The sequence below is a fragment of the Ailuropoda melanoleuca genome, chromosome 11, assembly GCF_002007445.2.
Source record: "Ailuropoda melanoleuca isolate Jingjing chromosome 11, ASM200744v2, whole genome shotgun sequence".
NCBI classification, from domain to species: Eukaryota; Metazoa; Chordata; class Mammalia; order Carnivora; family Ursidae; genus Ailuropoda; species Ailuropoda melanoleuca.
The window spans coordinates 101,221,496-101,243,565 of NC_048228.1; the positions used below are offsets into that span (position 1 = coordinate 101,221,496).

The window sequence follows — 22,070 nt, forward strand, 5'->3', positions numbered from 1 at the left end:
CTTAATCGACTGAGCCATCCAGGCACCCCTATCCATTCTATTCTTCATGAATATTTGAGTGGTTTCCAGGTTTTTGGAAACTAGAAAATAGGGGTATGGACATCCTGGTGTATGTCTCCAGTAAACTTGTATACACATTTCTGTTGGGTCGGTTCCCTTTCAGTCTTTTTCATTAGGTCAGAGAGAAAGTCTCAGGTTGGTGCTAGCATGTTGCAACATCTCCCTGGCACATGACAAGCTGTCTCTGTAACAGAAGCCAACCTCAGGCCCCCAGTCTTCAGCATCCCATTATATCTAGCTATTTGACTAACACTGTTTGATCGGCATTCCGTATTTTTTCAGATTATATTTGGCAAGAGGTTACTGGTGCTCCATTTATTTATATACTTACATAAATTTATGCTATGTATACAAAGGTTCTTTTGAAAATAAACCTTTTTTCAAGTTTAAAAAGTACATCATTTAAATAAAGATGTTAAGTAACTCATGATTATAGGAGGCTGCAGATGGCAAAAAAATGTGAAAATGGGTATCCAATGACCGTAATGTAGGAAACACTATTCTAAAAAAAAAGTCACGCTTTCAAATTCTGGATGGCAACTTGCCCAGATAAGCTGGTTTAATTAAAGACAAAGTGTTCAGGTCAGGTACCCCAGCAAATCACTCTGCAGCACTGGGTCTCCTTGCTTCCAGGAGGAAAAGGTCACAACAGGTGCGGGTGGGAGGGTCCCAGAAGGACCCGGAACTAAAGCAATACATGAGCTGAGCCCGGCAGGTGGAGAACAGTATCTTAAAAAGAAAAAAAAAAAGTACATTTTCCTACTTCTGTGTTCTTTGCCAGACCTTGTGGGTCAGTGGGATCTCCACACGACGACCAGGGCCGACAGTGTTCAGGCAGGAGAAACAGGAGCCGAGGTTGGAGGGGTTTCATGGGAACATCACAGCATCACATGGCTGTGTTAGGAATTAGGAAAATAAGGCAGCCAAGCGCCCCTGGTCATCAATGCCTCCATCCATCGCTGTCACCCTTGACCTCGCGTCACCGACAACCTGAGCACCTCTGAATCTTGACGAAGTCCCCAAATCTATAGCCACAGCTCTTTCCAACTCTTATCCCTGATACTTAGGCTCTGGCAAGTATCTTAGTCTTCCAGGACTTCTAAGCCGTCCCCCTGAATCTATCCGTCACCTTCCTCTTGTCCTTATTTTTGCCTTAATCCAGTTTAGCCTCCTTGGCTCCCTGATTATAAACCCTCCCCTGTAGAAGCCTGAAGCCCCTGCCGCTTTTGTTCTCTCTTTGTGGCCCCACAAGGCCCTGCCCTCGGCAAGCCCAACTGCCTACCCACTCTACGCTGGTCTTTTCCAGGTTTGGCTTTTGGGTGTGGTTCGTTTTATTTTGCCCAGAGCAGGGGAACGTTGCTGGACAGAAGCACAGCTCTGTGCTAACTGGTCACGCTTTAAGTTCATGCATGTGAATCGCAACTACGCCCTCAGTCCTGCTCAGCCATTCCACTGTACCCTGGTATCTTCCTTCCCCATTGTCCGAAGTGACTACTTCTCACCTCCTCACTGCACCTGCCCGGTCCTCCGTACCCCACTGTCCATATTAATCTTGCCCGTACGGATTAAGAGAATGAAATCAAGTAATAAACATAAAGCTCTCGGGGGTACCTGGGCGGCCCAGTCGGTGAAGCGTCTGCCTTCAGTTCAGGTCATCATCTTGGGGTCCTGGGATCAAGCCCCATAACAGGCTCCCTGCTCAGTGGGGAGTCTGCTTCCCCCCCTCCTTCTGCCCCTGCACCTGCTTGTGTTCTCGCTCTCTGTCTCTCTATCAAACGAATAAGTAAAATCTTTATTTTTTAAAAAAAGCATAAAGCCTTGAACAGTGCCTGGCTCATAGTAGGTGCTCAGTAAATGCCAGTCATGGTTATTATTACTTGAGGGCCAGTCACCTTGATAACCACCTTCCAGCGTTCTCTTTACCAGAGACTAGCCCCTCTCACTTGCTCAAGGGCTTTGCTTCTGCAATTTTCTCTTCTCTCCTGCACTATCAACTGTCCCTCCATATTAGATTCTTTACACCAATAAATAAACATATTCTAGCAGCTTCTATCTAAAATGAACACTGTAGATGTAGGATCCCCTCCATTCTCATCTCACTGCTCTGTTCCCCTTCATGGTCAAACTTCTTTAAAATGTTGTCTTTAGCCACTGTCTTCACGTCTTCCCCTCCTGAGCTCATTCCAGTCTTGTCTTCTTTCAGTTCATTCCCACACCCTGCAAGACAGTGCCTGTCAAGGTGGCCAATGACTTCCACTTGCCAAACCCAACTGCCATATCTCTGTCTCATGCTACTTGCATGCAGTATGCTACATAGTTAATCTCCCTCATTGTGCCAATACAGTCTTCTCTTGGCTTCCTCACATACCAAACTCTCCGGATCTTTCTACTGCACTGGTGACCCTTTCTCAGTCTCTTTTGGTGGGTCTCCCTCACTGCTGAACCTGTGGGAGAACCCAGGTTGGAGTTCTCTCTCATTGGTCTACAGTCATTTCCTAGGTGACCTCATCCAGTTCTATCCATGCTACCTACTGTCTGAAAGCACTCAACTTTCTGTTTCTGGCACTGACCTCTTCTTGAAATGTTATATTCACTGGCGGCCCTCGTCCCAGTCTACAAAGCGCCTCAGACATAATACATCCCAACAGAACACTCTCCTCCCACCCTCACTCCCACCAATCTCTCAGGTCTGTCCCAGTGAGGTGAGCAGCAGCCCTCGTCACCAGAGCCCAAGTCCAGGAGATAGCCTGAGTCACTCCTTTTCCCTCACCTCTCCATCCAGTCCACTGCACGCTTCAGGAATACTGCCAAACAGCCCTCAGAATGGTAGAAATATTTGCAAATTATGCATCAGATAAGAGATAAATATCCGAAATATTCAGGGGACTAAAACTCAGCCACCACTACCACAAAAACAACCACTCCGATAACATGAACAAAACTATCTCCAAAGGAGATACTAAGATGGCTAATAAGCACATGAAAACAAGCTCAATGTCACTAATCACTGGGGAAATGAGAATCAACACCACAACCAAGGATCACTTCATGCCCATTAGCATGGCTACTATCAAAAACACCACACAACACAACCAAAAATAGTGAGCATTGGCCAGGCTGTGGAGAAAACGGAACCCTTGCTCACTGTAGACGGGAACGTAAAATGGTGCCGCCATCATGGAAAACAGTATTGGGATTCCTCAAAAACGTAAACGTCAATTACCATATGATTCAGCAATTTCTTTTCTGGGTATACACCCCGAAGAACTGAAACCAGGGTCTTGAAGAGATGTTTGTACACCCATGTTTGTATCAGCAGTATTCACCATAGTGAAAATGTGTATAAGCAACCCAAGTTCCATTGATGGATGAGTGAATTGTTTAATATGTACTATATACACATACAATGGGATGTTATTCAGTCTTAACAAAGAAGGGACATTCTGACATATACTACAGCATGGATGAAACATGAGGACATGATGCTGAGTGAAATAAGCCGGTCGCCAAAGGACAAATCCTGAATGAGTCCATTTATGTGAAGAACTTGGAGCAGTCAAATGCATAGGGACAGAAACTAGAATAGAGGCTGCCAAGGAATGGGGGGTTGTTTCATGAGTACAATTTAATGAGTTTCAGTTCTGCAAGAAGAAAATGTTCTGGCGATGGATGGCGGGGACGGTTGCACAGCGTGAATGTACTTAGTGCCAGTGAGCCGTATATTTAAAAATGGCTAAAGTAAATTTTATGTGATGTACATTTTACCACGATTTTTTAGAAGAAATTATTTAAAAAAAAAAAAACCACTCCTGGGGGGCATGGCTGGCTCAGTCGGTGGAACGTGCAATTCCTGATATCCGTGTTGTATGTTTGAACCCCGTGTTGGGTGTAGAGGTTACTTAAAAATAAAATCTTTAAGGGGAGTTTGGGTGGCTCAGTCAGTTACGTGACCAACTCTTGGTTTCTACTCAGCTCATGATCTCAGGGTCATGAGATCAAGCCCCACCTCAGGCTGAGCTCAGGAAGGAGTCTGCTTGAAATTCCCTCTCCCGCTCCTTCCTTCCCCCACTCTCTCTCTCAAATAAATAAATAAATCTTTAAAAAAATAAATAACATAAAATCTATAAAAAAAAAAAAAAAGGAACACTACCAAGATAGATGCCAAATCTGCCTGTTCCTTCCATCTCCAGCACCTCCTAGCCCAAGCCACCATCTCTGCCTGGGACTCACTAGCTTCGAGCAGGTCTCCCCGATTCCCCACCTGCCACCCAGAATCTTTTTGTTCCAGAACAGCCAGGTGAAACTCATATTTAGTTAGCTCTGTGCTTACAATCTTCCTACGGCTTCCCATCAGACTTAGAATAAAGTTCACGCCCTTGACTGTGGCTTACAAAGTCCTGTGCTGCCTTGTCCCTGACCACTCTGCCCCTCCCACTCCACTCTGGCCACAGAAGTGTCCTGTCCCCGTCCCTGAGCATGCGGACTCTCCCCACCCTGAGCCCCGTGCACTACTTTCTCCCTCGGAAAATCTTATCCTCCATATCTCCTTCTGCTGTAAATCTCACTCCATTTAAAGCAGCCCCAAACCACCTTCTGCCACGTCGGTCTGCTTCTTTCTCTTCCCAGCACCAACACCATCGGATGTTGGCTCCGCTGCTTTAAGTGGACATTGGTTTCTGGGTGGTATCCCTCTACTAGCATGTTGGGCTGCGGGGAGCACTGCCTCACAGCACCTTCAACCCCAGAGCCTAGAACAGCACCTGAGACAATGTGAGTGTTCAGGAAATATTTGGTGAATATGAAATGAATAAAGGGAAGAAACTAGAGAAAGGGAAATAAGTTGGAAATTTTTACTAGGAGAAACTGGCATAGGGCTTTGAGGGCCCCCAGGATAGTTACTTAGAGACAGGAGTAGGATAAAATCCGGAGACTGCCCTTGTATTTTATAAGCATCTCAAACTGGGCACAAGCAACAGCACATAACATCTTCCTCTGTATCTACTCAAACCCTCTCCTTGGACTTATGGGCCCTCCCCTCAATTAGCACCATCATCCACCCACTGTCCGAAAGGCAGCCCAAATGAGAAAATAAAACCTCAGGGACAAGATGGGTTTGTCTGCAATGCCTGAACTTCCTGATGTTCCGGGGGAAATGCCCCATTAGTCTCATGAAGAAATTAGTTTCATGAAGAAACAGAAAAACCTTCCTACGACCCCAGTAAACACACAGACAGTGTGTGCCCTAAATCATCGTCCACCAGGAGCCTGGTGGAGCCACTCAGCATGCGAAGCCAGCAAACAGGAATCGAGGAGCCATTAGGTCAGGAGGTCTCTGCGCTCTCCCCACTGCAGCCACTTCTATTCTAAAACTTGTCCCTACATGTTCTGGGGGGCTCCCATCTTCCCTTGGCCTTGAGAGCCGGGAGTCTCCAGCGGGGGTCCGGACTGTGTCTGTGTGAGTTTTTTTAAATGGAACACCTCCTCTATTGCATCACTGACAACGTGAGACTTTGAAAACATAGAGCCAGGAGCAAAAACATTCCTTTTTGTGAAACCAACATGTTCTTTCTGCCTAAGGGGCTTATCACGGTTCTTCTCCAGATGGGAACGCCACACAGCCCTCAGGGGTGCCCGCTAGGTGGCGCTCGTCCTCCACTGAACCCAGGCGGGTTCAGGTGTCCGTACAATTCTTTTCAAACGTGAGAGGCGATCTTCACTCCGGGCTTTTTGCAGGTAAGAAAACAAAGCTCCAAAGTGTCTTCCGTGAGGTCGTATCACTGCATCTTAGAGCCTCAAGCAAACTCAGGTCCCCATATTTCTGAACCCAACTAACTTGCATCACCTGGCCGTCTCCCTCTACACACGGTTTAGATTATTGATTAAAATAATAATGATGTTTCTTTCTTTGTATGTAACAATGTTTAGATAAGATCTGCAGGCCTTAGAGTCCTTTATTTTCAAATGCTCGGAACCGGAAAAAATCGTCATATTTGTCTGCCTGGATCCTTTCTTCGATTTCCTTAAGTTCTGAGCTCCTTTTCTGATGAATGAGTAGCACAGAAATGGGTAAGGAAGACTGGGAAATATTTAATAAGAATAAATGCGAAGGTTTGAGAAAAACCCGACTAGAGTAGAAAACCCAACTAGATTAGCATTAGACAAAGTCAGATTTAAATCCTGATTTAGCCACTTACTGATGGTCAAGTCATTTAAACTCCTTGAGTTTCAGTTTACTCATCTATAAAATGGGAATAATCATGTTTTCTACTAACCACACCTCCAGGGTTGTGTAGATTAAATAAAACAATAGGCTGTGGCTCCCGGCACATTGTTGGTAAACAACATTTGTTTAAATACAAAACCTCCTTGGCCCGTAATAACCCTTCTCTACTCAGTCTGAAATACCTGGACCCTGTTCGTGAAAACCCCTGGTGGGGTCGGGACACGGATGACTTAGCAACCCAGGAGCCCGTGTCAGCTGGCGGGAAAGTGGCATGTAGCTGGAGGTTTGGGGCGCTGCGGCTGCTTCGAGTGTCCTCAGGAGCCTGCGGATGGGGACAGACGGTCAGTCCCGGGCGCGGCCTCTACCTAGACCTGGCTCCCGCGAGCCTGCACCGCCTCCCTCCTCCCGCCTGCACGCCAGTGCTCGCCGTTCAGCAGCGCCTGGAAGGACACCGGATACAAGCCCTCGTTTTGAACGACTGGGAACCTTGGCCTAGAGAAAGCAGGTGACTTCAGTCAAGGTCATCGGCGTCTGAGGGCCAAGTCCCGCGTGGCCTCCCCCTGCACAACCGCTGCGGGAGTGGCCTCTCACTCCCTGGGGCCTCTCCCGGCACAGAAAGCTGTTTCCCACTACCCACGCCCCCGACCCCGCCGGGCTCCGAGACCTAGGACCGCCGAGGGCGCAGGTGGCTGGAGGCAGGGGCGCGGGCGCGGGCGCGTGCGCAGCAGCTTTCGGCGCGCGCCGGAGGGCCAGGGTTTCCCCCCTCCCGGCCCCCTGGTCTCTCCCACCGGCCTCCTATCCTGCGCCCGCGGCCGCCTGGGACTTCGCCGCCCCGCAGCGCTCCGGCCCCGGGCGGTTCCTGGGGCGGGAGGGAGCGGCAAGCTAGGGGCGCGCAGGAAACCAAACTGTGGAAGAGAAAGGAGAGAGGGGTGGGAGGCGAGAAGAAAGGGAGGAGAGGGAGAAGACTAGGAAAGAGCGGGACGAGGGGTCGGGGAGGAAGGCTCGGGCGCGGAACTCCCCGGCCGTCTCCTCGAAGGCTGGCCAGCTGCCGGGCTCCCCGGCTCCGCCGATTCCCGGGGCGGGCCCAGGCCGAAGCGCGGCGCCGACGGGAGGTCAGGCGCGGTCAAGCAGCCGCGGGCTTCCAGGAGCTCGCGGCCACGCCCGGGACTGATGGCCCTCAGTGGGCTGCTAGCGGGGCCCCGCAGTGCCCGGGCGGACGCGCCCCTTCCCCCGCCGACCCCTGGCCCTCCGGCTCGCGCTGAACTGCCGAGCCCTCGCCACACACCCCAACTCACCGGCCTGGACTCTGCGCGTGTCCGGGGCGATCTCTGCCTACCACCCCGTCTGCTCACCGTCCCCCAAAGCCTTTCCACCCCCACCCAGCCCGGTATTAGCAGCTTCTAGTTGTAGTTCCAGACCAGGGTACTTACACACCTTCGGGCCCTGCCTGCAGCCACTCACCAGACCTACAGGTCGGCAAGCGCTGCAGTTGCCCAGAGACGACAGAGTCTCTCTCACCTTGTGCCTGCTGAAGACTCGGAATGCGCGCACTCTCTCGCACTCTGGGCACGCACAAAAAACGGACAACTCCAAACCACGGAACTGCATCTTGAATGCTTCGACCACCTCTGCCGAAGACGGTGGCAAAGGGCATATCCTACTGTGACTTGGGTTTCTTTTTTAAAAATATATTCTTTGGGGGGCACCTAAATAGCAGTTACTATTTTCAAGTAAGTCTTTGTATAGCCCCCAAACTTACTCTAGTGCTAGGTCGTTCAACCCCCCAGAACATCTCCATTGCCTGTGTGTGCGGAACTCTATTATTCGTCCACACCAAGCCCTCACCCCACAAAGGCAGAGCTGTCTGGGACACACAGTTCACACCTGCCCATCTCTCATCTTCTGGGCGACCTGCGTCAATCTCCCCCTGGACTCGCTCCCCAGAGAATAACAGGGTGGTGGGGGGAGGGAGGTAATTTAAAGAGTAAATAAAGGTCAGCGGGAGAAGGAAAGGACACGCTTTCTTTTGAAACCTCAGGAGCATTCTGTTCTGTTTCCCTCCCGGCCTGAAGAGCGTCCCGTTTCTTTCTTATGCCGGATACTGACACCATACATTTCCCTCAAAAGTGATGTAACCCTAAAGAGCTATAAAGGGCAACGATCTCTTTCAAGTGTGAATTTCTAACGCAAGTACATTACAGGATCTAAACTGTAGTGTATTTGGGAGGCAAAAAGACATCATGTAGCTAAAATGCTGGAAAGTACAGATGCTGCAAAGCCCTCTCCCCACACACTGCACTGAAAACCATGAAGAGTGTGTGTATTTCGTACTGCGGTGCACAACAAGCACCACCAAAAAGAAAGCAACAGGGGGAAAGGCTATGTATTTTAGTGACACCAAAAACACATTTACTAAACTAAAAATCACAGTTCTTTAAACTTTAGTGCTTTAGTGTTAGGTTAAACCTTTGGTAAAATTTATGGAAGACAGCAAAGTATGTTACTTGAGCAAATTTTTTATTTAAAAATAAATAACGTAAATAAGTAACAAACGTTTTCATACCACAATATTTGTGTTTCTTAGCTTGGTTCCTTCTATTACATAAAACAATCCATTACTTATTTTTTTTAAGAGAATTTAATGCCCTGTCAGTTCAGGAACATGACTAAGGTAATTCCCATAGAGCCCTTTAAACAAACACATACCTTTTCTAATCTTATTCCACTCACAAGTAACAGAATATTTAAAGAACAAATTGAAATATTTTTCCTTCCTTCCTGGTGTAAAATTTAACAAACTCCAATTAAATTCAGGATTAACCGTCCAGGGAAATGACCGCGCAATTTCCAGAAACTCTCCCAAAGATGACTTCTCTTTTCTCGCCTGCCTTTAGTTCTCTAACTGTACCATCTTTCTCTTTTTAATTCCTCCATAGAAATCGAATCAAATACAATAAGGTGAAGGAAAAAATATTTCTAGTGATTCTAATTAATTGATTATTTCCGTGAATAGAATTAGCAGTGAGGAAGCCGCGAAACTATGAAGGTTAAAAAAGAAGCATTTCGTTCTAATCTTTGAGCCTTCCTAGAAAACAGAAAACTGCGCGCGCGATTTACCCAACTGCGTTATCTTGGATTTCCCCCCTCCGAACACTCCCACGTCCAGATTTCGACTCGACTATTAAATATCGTGATCCAGAAAAGTGCAAGAAGGGGTGGATACAGCTGCAGAGATAAGAAACGTGATTTCTCGGACACCGTGTGTGGGTGGGTAAGCCTCCCGCTTGCTGGAGGATGCCTGGAGGACCAGGCTTGGGAGGAAAGGGGTTAAGTCAGACCCTGACTTTCTCCGCGCAACGTGCCCAGTTTTGTCTGTTAAAGTCAACGTCGCCCAGCTGGAGCCAGCCAATAGGCGGCCGGGAGGGCCCTGGACAACCCAGTGAAGGGGCGTGGCCTGAAGCTGTCACTCAGCGGTGAGGAATGACACCCGCGCGGGAGGGGGGGATACGGTGGAACGCCGGGGAAGGAAAGAGAGAAGAAACAGATAAAACCAGAGCAGGGGGTAAAAAGGTGCCCCGCGCCTCTCGGAATCCAGAGGCCGCCGTCGTCGCCGCCGACGCTGGGGGTGGGCTCCGGAAGAGCCGGACCAACTGGGAGGGAAAGGACGAACCAGGAGCGAAATCCTGCAACCAGGGAAGAGACCGAGGCGCAAAGAAAAAGTGACTCCGGCCGTGCGCCCCGGAGGCGCTCAGGAGGGAACTGAAGCCGCGGTGGGGGCCCCGCCGATCCGCCCCCAACATCCTCCGAGGGGGCAGACCCCGGCCCGCCCCTAAGGGCTCAAGGCGATGAGATAATCCAGCTGAGCTGCGAAAGGAGAGCGTCTGGCTCTGGATTGGGGGGAGGGGGTCTCTGGGAGGAGTGGGCCTCGGAAGTGGGGGTGAGGGTCGGCGCTGATCCCGGGCCAGAGGGGGGCGGGGGCTGCTGGGCCGCGCAGGAGTGGGCTGCAGGGGCCTCGCGCGTCCGGCTCACTCGCGCTGCAGCGGCCCACGCGCTCCGTCCAGCTCGGAGCTGCCCCGCGCCCCAGCCGCCCGGCCGGCCGGCCGCCCTGGCCCACGGCGCAGATGGCTGTGCGCGGCGCCAACACCTTGACGCCCTTCTCCATCCAGGCAATACTGAACAAGAAAGAGGAACGCGGCGGACTGCCCGGGCCAGAGGGGCGCCCGGTACCCGGGGGTACCGCGGTGGCAGTGGCTGAGGCGCCCGCTGTCTGCTGCTGGCGACTCTTCGGGGAGACAGACGCGGGCGCTCTGGGGGGCGCGGAGGACTCTCTGCTGGCGTCGCCTGCCGGGACCAGAACGGCTGCGGGGCGGACCGCGGAGAGCCTGGTTGGTTGGGACTCGGACTCGGCGCTGAGCGAGGAGAACGAGGGCGGGCGACGCTGTGCGGACGCGCCGGGGGCCAGCGGGGCCGGCCGTGCAGGGGGGACGCTGGGCCTCGGCCAGCCGGTCTGCGAGCTGCCCGCCGCCAAGGACCTGGAGGAGGAAGCCGCAGGCCAGAGCGACAGCGAGATGTCGGCCAGCGTCTCAGGTCTGCCGAGGCTTTGCGGGGAAGGGGGCCGGGCTGAGGGGTTGGGCAAGGAGGGCAAACATGACGAGTGGGGTGGGCCTGCTGTTAGTACCCTGCGCCCTGGGGTCCCCTGGCTGGTCAGGACCCGAAGCTCTTCGCGCTGGTGCAGGCTGCTCTAATCCTTCGGGAACTGAGCCGGAGAGAGAACCCAGAAACTCCTCAGAGTCCTGCGTCCTGGGGTGAGGCTGAGACGTCCTGGGGCAATTGTGCCTTAAACTGGGCTAAGAGAAAACCACTGCACCCTGGCTTTAAGTCCATCGCTAGTGCTTCTGCCCTGTGTCCAAATCCCCCAAATGAGCGTCAGGGAAGAGCCAGGGGCCCAGAGACCTCGGGTAGCCAATGCCCTGGCCCCTGGCCCATAGAGCAGAAACCCTCCCAGCTCCAGGTCCCAAGGCCCGGCCCTCCGCTGGAGGTCAGGTAGTGAGGGGTACCTCTAAGTGGTACCTAGGCGCTCATCTGCCCAGCCTGGGCTTTGGGGGAGGGCTTATTTAGCTTTCCGAGACCCCAGGGTCAGGGGAGCTGGGATGGGCTGAGGACCCAAGACCCAGCTGAAGGCAGAGGGGCTTGATATGTGTCACTGCCAAGTAGCAGGGAGAGGAACATCCTCTGCCAGAGCTGGCGGGTCATTGGGTAGGAAAGACCCCCACACCCCCTGTCGGCTGGTCGCTGCTGTAGGCCTCACGCTGGCGCCAAGTAAATAGTATTCGCCAGAGGCCAGAGCTCTGCACCTCTCTGCTAGGGTGCTGTGGGGAGATCCAGGAAGAGGCTGGGAGGTGGCGTCAGATTAGGGTGCAAGGACTCAAAGCAGGGGCACCTTCCTCTCTTCACCCTCGATCCCTAGCCCTGCTCTCATTTCCTTGGAGAGAGAGAGAGAGAGAGAAGCCCAGCAAGGCTTTGAAGCAGCCTATTGCCACAGACCTTACACAATTCGGGGTGGTTGGGGGCGGGGAGGGGGTGGGTTAAGACTCCAAATACTTCTGTCCGAAGATTCGGCCCCCCACTTTCCCCTTATGTGCAGTCGACACGTGTGTGCTGCGACTGTGAGTGTGTATGAGCGTGAGTGTGCCGGAGGCGGGTAAACCCAGGGAGGGAGCGATCTAGAACCCCAGGGCTCAGCGCTGAGAACTGAGAAGGTTGTAAGTATGCTCAGGCCCGGTGCCGCCAGGTTACCGAGGGGAGCTTGGGGCCCAGTGAGGGCCAGGAGCTGGATCTGACCCACGCAGCACTGATACAGCGGCTGAGTCCCCTCCCTGCGCGAGCCAGGCCTAGATGCAAGAAGCTAGAGGAACAGGGTTCTGAGACTGGCCTTCAGGACCCGTGGCTTACAGACCCTCCCCAAGCGCTCTGCTGGGATCAGAATGTATTTCCGAACCCCACCCCCACCCCCCGCAGTTGAGGCCAGACCTCGCTTCTCTGCGGCGCTGACAGCCTGTTGTTTCTGTTCCCTCTGGGGTCCTCAGGCGACCGCAGTCCAAGGGCCGAAGACGACTCTGTTGGCCCCGGAAGCGAACGCGTGCCGGCTCTGTGCGGCCGAAGCGGCGGCGGCGGTGGACCGGCGGGCGGCGCGGAGGAGGAGGAGGAGCCCGCCGCGCCCAAGCCGCGCAAGAAACGCTCGCGGGCCGCCTTCTCCCACGCGCAGGTCTTCGAGCTGGAGCGCCGCTTCAACCACCAGCGCTACCTGTCCGGGCCGGAACGCGCCGACCTGGCCGCGTCTCTGAAGCTCACCGAGACGCAAGTGAAGATCTGGTTCCAGAACCGTCGCTACAAGACCAAACGCCGGCAGATGGCCGCCGACCTGCTGGCTTCAGCGCCCGCCGCCAAGAAGGTGGCGGTCAAAGTGCTGGTGCGCGACGACCAGAGACAGTACTTGCCTGGCGAGGTGCTGCGGCCGCCCTCGCTGCTGCCACTGCAGCCCTCCTACTATTACCCTTACTACTGCCTTCCCGGCTGGGCGCTCTCCACGTGTGCAGCCGCCGCGGGCACCCAGTGAGCCGGCCTGGGGCAAGCAGCAAACGCTCCCCGCGCCCCAGCTCGGGACGGCCGCGGACGGCTGTGCAGGTTGTGCTCTGTACGAGGGCGCCCCGCCGAGGGGGCAAGTGGAGGATGAAATCCAGCCCAGGCTCAAACTCCGAGCGCGCCCTGGCAGCGTGACTGAGTCTGTCCAGAGGGGGCGCCTTTTTCTAAATTGAACGGAGGCACCCTACGGCCTAGGGGCCTTGCTCCCCCGTTGCTTGCCTGGAAGCTCTTGGACATTATTTATTATCACAACAAAGTTGGATTTGGAGTGTATCTGCCAGGAGACGGCGTTTCCCAGGAGCGGAGAGAACTCCTGGGTCCACATAGCCTGAATAACCAGAATTTCAGGCTGGCTGGGAGCTTCGTGCACTAGGCCACAATAGTTCATGGTATCCATGCTACCAATCTATGTTTATCTACATATCTATTTTTTTGGAAATTGCATTTGTAACAAAGGGGTGTGGAACCTTGACAGCCCCAAGGAGCCCCGAGCGATGGGGTTGATTTGAACCGTGAAAGGTTTGCTTTTCGGGTCCTCTGCCCCCACCCCTCCCCGTGTCAGAGCTCGGGTGGGGACGCCCTGTTGGGTGCTGAATGTAAAGAAGGGAGCCTCTGAGCACAGGGCAGGGCAGACGCCCCCCGAATCTTTCCGAAGTCCAGGGCTGCCACCAACTGGGGAGCTTCCTGGGAACCCCGAACGGGGAAAGAGCAAACCCAGCAGCCCTTGGCAGAAACATTCTTTTATTTCTTTTTATTTTTTTAAAGGAGGTTAAAACTTGTAGCACTTTTTGGTTGTTTGTATTCAAATAACGGTTATTTTTGTATTCAATGTGAATATCCCTGACCAGCCTTTCCCTGGCGTCCCCCCAGTTCCGACGCCGGGCCCTCTGTCTCTACTGACCATCCTCCCCAACTCCTGCGTTCTGTCCCAGGATTCTCCCATCCCTGCCCCTACCCCTGCGACAGATGGTCCTGTCAACCTCCTCGCTTTTTGCCTCCTTAAGGGCACTGTGCACTCAACTAGAATATTAACTTTAAAAAGATTTGTGACGTTTGGAAGCTCTGTTCGCTTTATCTTTCTTTTTCCTTTAATTTATAAACTTTTAGTTTAACATGCCCTTCTGGACGCCGTGTTTTCTCTGAGCCTCTCTCCGTCTGGCTTTGGGGAATCCAGTGCCGTAAAAATGTCTGGGGCTTATTTTCCCAACCACTCTTCAGTCCTGGACCAAGGATCCCTCCTCCCGCTAGGGACCAGCCCTGCTGCCCACCCGGCAGAAAGTGTTTAAACCTGCGGAGCTCAGGGAATTGCGATGTAGGGGACTTGGCAAAAGTCACAGCCGAATCCCACTGAATCAGGAGCAAATGCCCAGGATTCCCTTTCTTTCTTTCCTTTTTTTTCCTTGTGGGATTGGTTGCAGAGTCTGGAAAGCATCCACAGCTGAACCCACAGCCAGTTTCAACCCCTACCTAACCTGTTGACTCCTCCACCTGTCCAAGTCCTCTCTGCTTTTGATTTTCCCAGCATTTCTGTAAGTGACCCGGTCTTCATTTCGTTTGGAGAATAGGCTAGCAAAAACTCGCTGAAATTCTGAAGGCTATAATAAGCAAGCCTATAATAAGAGGTCTCTGGGGGAGGGTCAACTGAGCTTTGACCCCGGCAGGGTGCAAACGGCCCTCTACGTTATTCCAGAGCCATTCCACTTACTGTGACATGGCCTCATTTGATCCACACGGAAGCCTAAGGGGAAAGTAGAGGATGAGTAGGGCTAGGGTTATTTATTATTTACATTTTACAGATGAACACAACCCACCCCCATTCCACACTCCCCAGGCTGTCACGGATTGGCCGGAGCAAAATGCTTACCGCTTCAGTCTCCTCCCGCTGGGTCCGGGAGGAGCAAGGAAGAGTTAACGCCACATCGCAGGCTTCAAGGCCTTGGGTCCGCCGGCCGGAGCCGGAGATGCCAAACCCAAGCCCCAGCTACTTTCAATTTTATCCCGACCAGAAAGGTCTACCCGCCTTTCTCCCTGGCCCGAAAACTTTTTCCAGCTTCAGGACCCCGGGGCCTTTGTATCCCAAAGTCCGTGGCCAGGGGTCTGCGGCCCCTCAGCTCGGCGGGGCGGAGAGTCAAAACAGAGCACTTTTCAAGAACGATCCCTGCTTGTGAAAACAGCACAGCACGCCGGAAAGGCAAAGGCCCGCGGGGTATGCACACCCTTGCCCCCAAGTCCAACCACCTTCTAAATGGTTCTTGCAAGCATTTTGTTTCTTTTTAGCATGGTTAAAAAATTCCATTTAAACTTCTTAATCATGAATGCATTTTCCTTGTAGAAAGTTAGAACATTTCCAATAATGCTAGAATTCCCTCCCTTCTTCTCTGCAGAAATCGCCACTACTGAGTGGTTTTGGGGGAAGGGGCTTGATTTTTTTTTTTCCCCTTCTGAACTGGCATGTGGTTGTGACTGTGGCCTAAAAGGTAAGTTTGTCCTCCATCCTTGCGGATTTGGAGTTGAAGGAACTAGGATTCTTTCGAGTAGGCTGGTCAGTGCCCCTTCCCTTTCTCACCCCCTCTCTGCTCCCTGCCTGGGCCAGTTATGCTGGGCTGGCTCCAGACGCCCGGGAAAAATGACTCAAACGAATTCAGTTTGCCCCAGATTGTTGCAGTTTCACTCCGAGCTGCCCCGTGGCTGGCACTGCATCAGCGCCTTGAGATCTAATTCGTGGAGTCGGAGTCAGCCTGCAGGGCCAGCCCGGCTTCAGGAGATTTCCCCCCGGCATTTGGAGACCTGAGCTGGGTATCTTTACCCAGCCGTAGACATGGCTCCTGTTGGAAATCTGCCGTACTACTTTCTGAATTTCCTCTTCCTTCTCCACTCCCACCCCTGCCTCTTTTTTTAAAAAGATGAGAAATAGTCCGGCTCTTTGCCCGCCTTGCTTCCTGACCTTCCTCTACCCGCTCTCGGCACCCCTGGGGCACAGTGCTCCTTGTCGGCTTCCTTGGGGCCTGACTTCCCAGAGTAGCTGCCAGCTGACCCTTTGGACCTATTCATCTTTCTCAGTCCTTTTGGGCTCTTAGCGAATCTCAGAGCTGGCCTTGCACACTTAGATGGATAAACCACGCAGGGAGGAATAGCTGGGAAGGGGACATGCTGTGGCCTGCACTGTAATCAGTCCCAAGGATTCAGGTTCAGCCCACGAATCTTGCTCTGGGCAGCAAATTTGAATTCGATCGGCTATCAAATGTTGCGAGTGTGTGTGTGTGTGTGTGAGAGAGAGAGAGAGAGAGAGAGACTCAAAACCTTGGCCTGTTGGCCTTGACTCTCCCAAGCTGCATCTAACTCCACAGGACTAGGGTGGAAGGGCTCACGGACCCAAAGGAGTACCTCGGGAGCTGGGTCAAGCCCTGGGAGTTTGGGAATGGGTTCCATTTCAGGAAATAGTTGTCTTCCAGGCCATAGAGAATCCCCGTGCACTCGCTACTCCTCGGCACTAGCCAAGGGGAGGGGTGGCCAGCGATTCTGACTTCCTTCAAGAAGGTCCGAGGAAGGCTCAAACATGATGTCCCCTTGCCTCTCAGAGCCTGGTCCGGATCCCCGCTCCCCGAGGGGCTGGGCCCCTAGAGGGGCGGTGTCTGGGGGCTTCCCGGGAACGGGGAACTTTTGCAGACCCGGAAACTGGCAAGCCTGGAAGCACCATACAGAGCATCCCACAGAAGCAAGACCTCCTCCAAGGCCTGCAGACATCCCCCGGGCGGGGATTGTGTGACTCTAACTCCTCAGCCGGCTGCCGGAGCTCTGTCCTGGTTAGGCGGTCACCCCATCCATGTTTCATCCGTGTTTGCCAGGAGAAGGTAGAATCCGGCCTCGCGCGAGCCCACGGAATTCAACTAGGCTGTCGGAAAAGGCTCCTGCCTCGGGGGAAAGCTGCCGCCGCCGCCGCCGCCGCCGGAGCCTGAGCAGCGGAGAAATTTAGACATCTCCCCGAAACCTGAATCCTGGCGGAGGAGCTCCTGGTCCGCAAAGGGCGAGGAGGGAAGCGAGGCAGACCCGCGCCGGGGCCCCGCTGCCCAGGCGCTGCAGGGCTTGACTTGCGGGCCACCAGCCTCACCCCACTAACAAACTTAACTGGGGACCGCACCGAGCTGCGTGGGGACTGCAGGAAACAGCAAATGCTTGAAAGCGCTTTGTAAGTCGGAAAGCGCTGGCGGCGGGTAGTCACACACGCTACTGGCGCGTGGCTACCGCACCAGCCCTGGCCGCGAGGGAAGGCCGCGCCCCGGATCTGGAAGGGAGCAGGAGCAGGGGCGCCTAATTCCAGGGCGGCCCTGACGAGCAGCCAAACAAGACGTAACAACAACAACGACGACAAGTATCTATAACTACGTTGGGTTGTCTGGGACGTCACGTGTGAAAAAGGGCTTCGGCATCCTGCTCCGCAGCGTTTACCTGACGCCGCCTCAGCCGCGTGGACATGGCCTCCGTTTTACAGATGGGGAAACTGTGCCCGAAGTCACAGGCCATAGGGAGGCCTTTCAGGGTCGCTTTGTATTTGGGGCCGGCAGTGTGGATGGATGAACTAGCATCTCCAAGTTTGGCTTTGGGGTGGTTGGATTACTAAGGGTGGGTGTGTTTTGAAAACCATTAAGCACTATACAGCTGGTATAGACTTACTACTACTGTTGCATGACGATGGTGGAGAAGAACTAGGCAATGCTTTGGAGGCTGATCTGAAGCAATCTTCCTTGAGCTCCTGCACCCTTCAGGAGTTTCCGTTTGACCTGAGGTGTGCTCAGCGAGGGGTCCCTTACAAGGGTAGAGACTCCTGGCCTCAACCAGTTTTCAAGACTCCAGATAAATATGGTTTTTTTTTAAATGAAGAAATGCCAAAACAGGTTGCAAAAAAATGTGTTATATTGTAAATGGTTACATCGTGTAATAAATTAATTTTTTTCTGTAGTTACACATAGAAGTTATTCAACGTAAACTGGGTTGCTCAAATCATTAAAACATTTATAAGAGTGATTCCCAGGGCCTTGCAAGCAGGGGTGGTCCGGTATGGAGTCCAGGTTAAGTTGAAGGATGAGCTTCTTTCAAACCTGTTGGGTGTATATGAGGCTATGCCACCTATGAGGGAAAGGTCAAACGTCCAAATTTGGGGCAATTCGCGGACGGGAGAACTGGCAGGCGGCTCTGCCGCCCCGCACCCCGCCCGGAGCGCTGCTATTACTGTTACTTTTTGCTTTGAGGCGGACAGGGAAAGACAGGCGCCTGGCTTCTGGCCGATCCGAAGCAGACCCGGAATCCGCAGCACAAGCGAATAGCACTTATGGGTTCCTGTTGGAAAGTCAGGTTCAAAGGGAATGCGCAGTAGCTCCGGGAGCGGAGGCATCACTTTGCTTGGAGCCTCTGGCAGAGTGAGGTCGCTCCTGGGCTCATCCTTTCGGGGATCCCCGCGCGGCCAGGAGTGTGCGTGACAAGCTGCCTCCTACCCTCCCCAACCGGTCACTCCACTCTGCCTCCCATAAGCACCCGCGTTTTGCCCCTGAGTGCCCCGCCCACAGGCCGGGCGAGGCCCCGCAGCCCAGCGGTTAGTGCGCCCGCCGAGCGGAGAGCGCATGGTGTCTGTCTAGGCCTCACGGTCTTCAGCGAGTGCCTGCATCACGCCTTACTATTTCTGCAATTGCAACAAGAGCTTCTGGCGTGAGAGGGACTTCTGGGAGCTTCTGGAGGCTTCTCGGTGAGTCCTTCGCCTCCCCGGCCTGGCCCCCTTCTGGTCGTCACACTCAGGCCACCCGGCTCACCAGCGCTCCTGAGACTTGGGCGTGCGGTGCCGCCCTGGAATTCTGGGAGATCCAGGTGAGAGCTTCTCCCTGCAGCCAGCACGTCCGAGGGCGGGAAGTGGTCAAATCCGGCTCAGTGGCCAGGCCTCCTAGATGCATTAAGTGATTCTACCTGGGGCCTGAGTCTACAGGCCGGAGGCAGCTCCGCCGCTGACCTGATGAATCCTACGCAATTAACTTCTCTGCATCTGTATTTAAAAAAAAAAGTGTGAGATGCTTCTTAAATCTGAGTAATGTTTGGAGTAATGTTTGGACCCCTGGTTTGGAGTGAAGGTAAAGGACAGTCTATCAAGAACGGGGGGGGGGGGCGGCAAAGGAAGAGAGAGACGCAGACTCCCCGCAGAGCAGGGAACCTGATGCGGGTCTCGATTCCAGGACCCTGAGATCACGACCTAAGCCGCCCAGGCTCCCCAAAGCCTTTCTCTTTTAAATGAGCCGTGCCTTTCTTGAGCAGATTTTGGAGGGAGGATTGTTTTGCTTTATTTTTTTTTTAAAGGAGCTGGGTCCCCCATTTTCCGCACCGTACGTCTCTCCAAGGCTATTCTCTCTGGGCCTCCTCTGTCCACTTCCCGAGCCTGGGTGGGCAGCTGTGGTCCTCGGCTTAGACTACTCCCCACCCACCGCGCTCCGGAGAGGGGAGACCTGAGGCTATTCCTCACTGAGCCCCAGAGAGTCCCCTGTCCTTGGACGGAAAACGCGCTAAGGAAAAAAAAAATTAATACCACTAGCGCTTTCTCTCCCATGGTCCACCAAGGGTGGGCAGCATGCTGTAAAACAAGAGCCAGTAAAGCCGATTATTTTAATAAGCTTATTAACATTTTTGAATGGCTCCCCTTGTGCGCGCCAAGGCCTCCCTCCGTGGAGCTGTGGAGCTCTGCGGCCAGGGTTTTTACGCAAGGACAAGCACGCTGCCGCGCGGGTGCTGATGTCCTCAGCGCGGGGGGGCCCTGACCGGGCTGGGGCTGCCCGGCGGTGCCCACAATGTTCTCTCAGGACCTCGGTGTCCCCCACTGCTCCATGCTTTGCNTCCTTGTGCGCGCCAAGGCCTCCCTCCGTGGAGCTGTGGAGCTCTGCGGCCGGGGTTTTTACGCAAGGACAAGCACGCTGCCGCGAGGGTGCTGATGTCCTCAGAGCGGGGGGGGGCCCTGACCCGGCTGGGGCTGCCCGGCGGTGCCCACAATGTTCTCTCAGGACCTCGGTGTCCCCCACTGCTCCATGCTTTGCTGCGCACAGCCCGAGATTCCGCGGCCGTCGAAGGATGCGGGGCTACCTAGGGTCAGAGGTCGCCAAAGAGCTCCAGTGACCCATTGTGGCACAGAAATGTCCCCACGGCTTCGAGGAACCGCCGGTCTGGGGTTTTGTCCCGCTGTACCACGTTTTTGCCCGTGTTTTTGCAATGGTCGTCGGTGAAATTGACACTCCTCCCCGAGGACTGAGAAACTGAATAGTAAAATCTCCGCTCGCTCTCACACAGGTGTTTGAGGTTTTCCTGCGGCCGCGGGGCGGCCTAGACCTGGAGCAGGAGTGTCACTAGGAAGACTGACTTCTGGGTATCCCTCCCAGAGGAGGCCCGGGATGCTGCCCCTCTGGGGGCACTTGAGCCATTCGCCCTTGCCCCCCACCCCCAACTGTGGGCAAGGAAGCTACACACACACACACACACACACACACACACACGTAAGGTGGTGACGTAGAGTAGACAGACGGAGGGCACAGGGCAGGTGAGAGGAAAACTGGGCTAATGGGAAGACCTAGCCTGCCCAAGTTCCCATGTCCCTTCAAGTCTCAACTTACAGGTCTCAGGCCTTCCCTGTGTCAACCCTCCTGACAAGTTTCAGTTAAAGGTCCCTCCTGAGGCTGTCCCACCTACTTGCTGCAGTGATAAGTAGTATTGGGTTCAATGCCCTGTCTGGCGTGGTCTGACCTGGCCTTGCAACCTTTGGGAAGACAGGCCCGGAGGGCTTGCCCCCATGGTGGCCCTAAGCACCCAGCACGGAGCCTGTTGCTCTTTGATATTGAATACATACTTGAAGGACTCATGAATGAGGATCAGAATCCTTCAGCTTTGTCCTTGTCTGCCCCCACCACATCCCTCCCTTCAGGCTGGAAGTGCTTATCCACAGGCCCTGTTTCGACGCCAGCAGAGGGCTGGAGGGCTGGAGGGCCAGCGGGGGCTTTCTCAAACCTCATCAAGGTCTTCTTATCCTGGCCTACTGGGCACCAGTCCTGGGGGGCTGAGCAGGAAAGCCCCTCATGTCTCAGGGCCAAGCTCTCAGGCCTCAGGCTCAAATTCTTCCTGGTGCCACCTTAGCTTTGAACAAACTTGATAAATCATCTCATCATCTCATACTTGATCCCATTAAAATGTGCACAATGCACGAGCAGCTGAGGACTGTAAAAACCGTGGTCCTGAATGAACATTGTGCTTCTGGTGGGAGTTGGGGTGGGGTGGGAGGATGGTCCGATTTGGAAATTGGACAGTGGCTGTGGTGTGGAGAGCATCAGCTGCCTCAGAGAGCCGAGCCAGGCTTGGTGGATGGGGATACCTTGGAGAGGTATATGTGGTGGATCTGGTGGTGGGACTGAGCTAAGGGGGCTGGGCCTCAGTGGCCCTGGGCACAACTGCTTCACTATAGGCCTTGAGGTGAACTCGGGTCCTACCCATCCCCCACCCCATGTGAGCTTATGATGACCACCTAAACACAGTGCTGCTGGTTGGGATAGCTGCTTTGGACCAAGGGCTCAAGGTGTCTTGATTCCCAACTCAGGGCCTGGCACTCACATGTTTTTATTTTTTTTTTAAGATTTTTTTTTATTCATTTGAAAGAGATACAGAGCACAAGAATGGGGAGAGGCAGAGGGAGAGGAATAAGCAGACTCCTGCTGAGCTGGGAGCCTGATTATGGGGCTCGGAACTCGATCCCAGGACCTGGAGATTATGACCTGAGCCCAAAGGCAGAAACTTAACCATCCGAGACAGCCGGGCACCCCTTCACGTGTTTTGAGATGAAAAATTCCTACTGTATAGTGTCTTATGTTTCATGAATGGATACTCCAGCCCATTTGTGTTGAATCTCACTGGCAAGTAGTTCTGGTTCTATGAGTAGCCCCAAAGATGGAGAAGCTGTTGTTGCTGGAGAAGCTGAACCCAGGAATTCAAGCAGGAGGTCTTTTTTATTCTCCAGGAGGGAAGGCATTAAAAGCTTCCTCCTGAAAAACCCCATGGGAACAGAGCATGGATTTGGAACTAGACAGTTGATGAAGACCCAAATGAAGTCGCTTTCCGAAAATGTGGGAAATTACCC

The 22,070-nt window shown here is 53.5% G+C and overlaps 1 protein-coding gene and 1 long non-coding RNA gene across 2 annotated transcripts in view; both read left to right on the top strand.

Moving 5' to 3' along the window:
* The first annotated feature begins 9,769 nt into the window (after nt 1–9,769).
* Nucleotides 9,770–17,840, top strand: NKX3-2 (NK3 homeobox 2). The gene is made up of 2 exons (XM_034672114.1): nt 9,770–10,870; nt 12,370–17,840. Exons 1-2 carry the CDS (start codon nt 10,405–10,407, stop codon nt 12,897–12,899), a joined length of 996 nt encoding a protein of 331 aa, XP_034528005.1. The 5' UTR covers nt 9,770–10,404; the 3' UTR covers nt 12,900–17,840.
* A 677-nt stretch (nt 17,841–18,517) lies between these two features.
* LOC117804466 overlaps nt 18,518–22,070 on the top strand; it is a 33,456-nt gene continuing 29,903 nt past the window's right edge. Inside the window, exon 1 of the long non-coding RNA XR_004628937.1 lies at nt 18,518–18,781. This is a non-coding gene — a long non-coding RNA (uncharacterized LOC117804466). The remainder of the gene's footprint in view (nt 18,782–22,070) is intronic.

Bases quoted from the DNA above. Each gene is read 5' to 3' on its own strand.
- NKX3-2 (XM_034672114.1), top strand. From the start codon at position 10,405: ATGGCTGTGCGCGGCGCCAACACCTTGACGCCCTTCTCCATCCAGGCA. The intron at 10,871-12,369 runs GTCTGCCGAGGC...TGGGGTCCTCAG, and splicing joins GATGTCGGCCAGCGTCTCAG to GCGACCGCAGTCCAAGGGCC.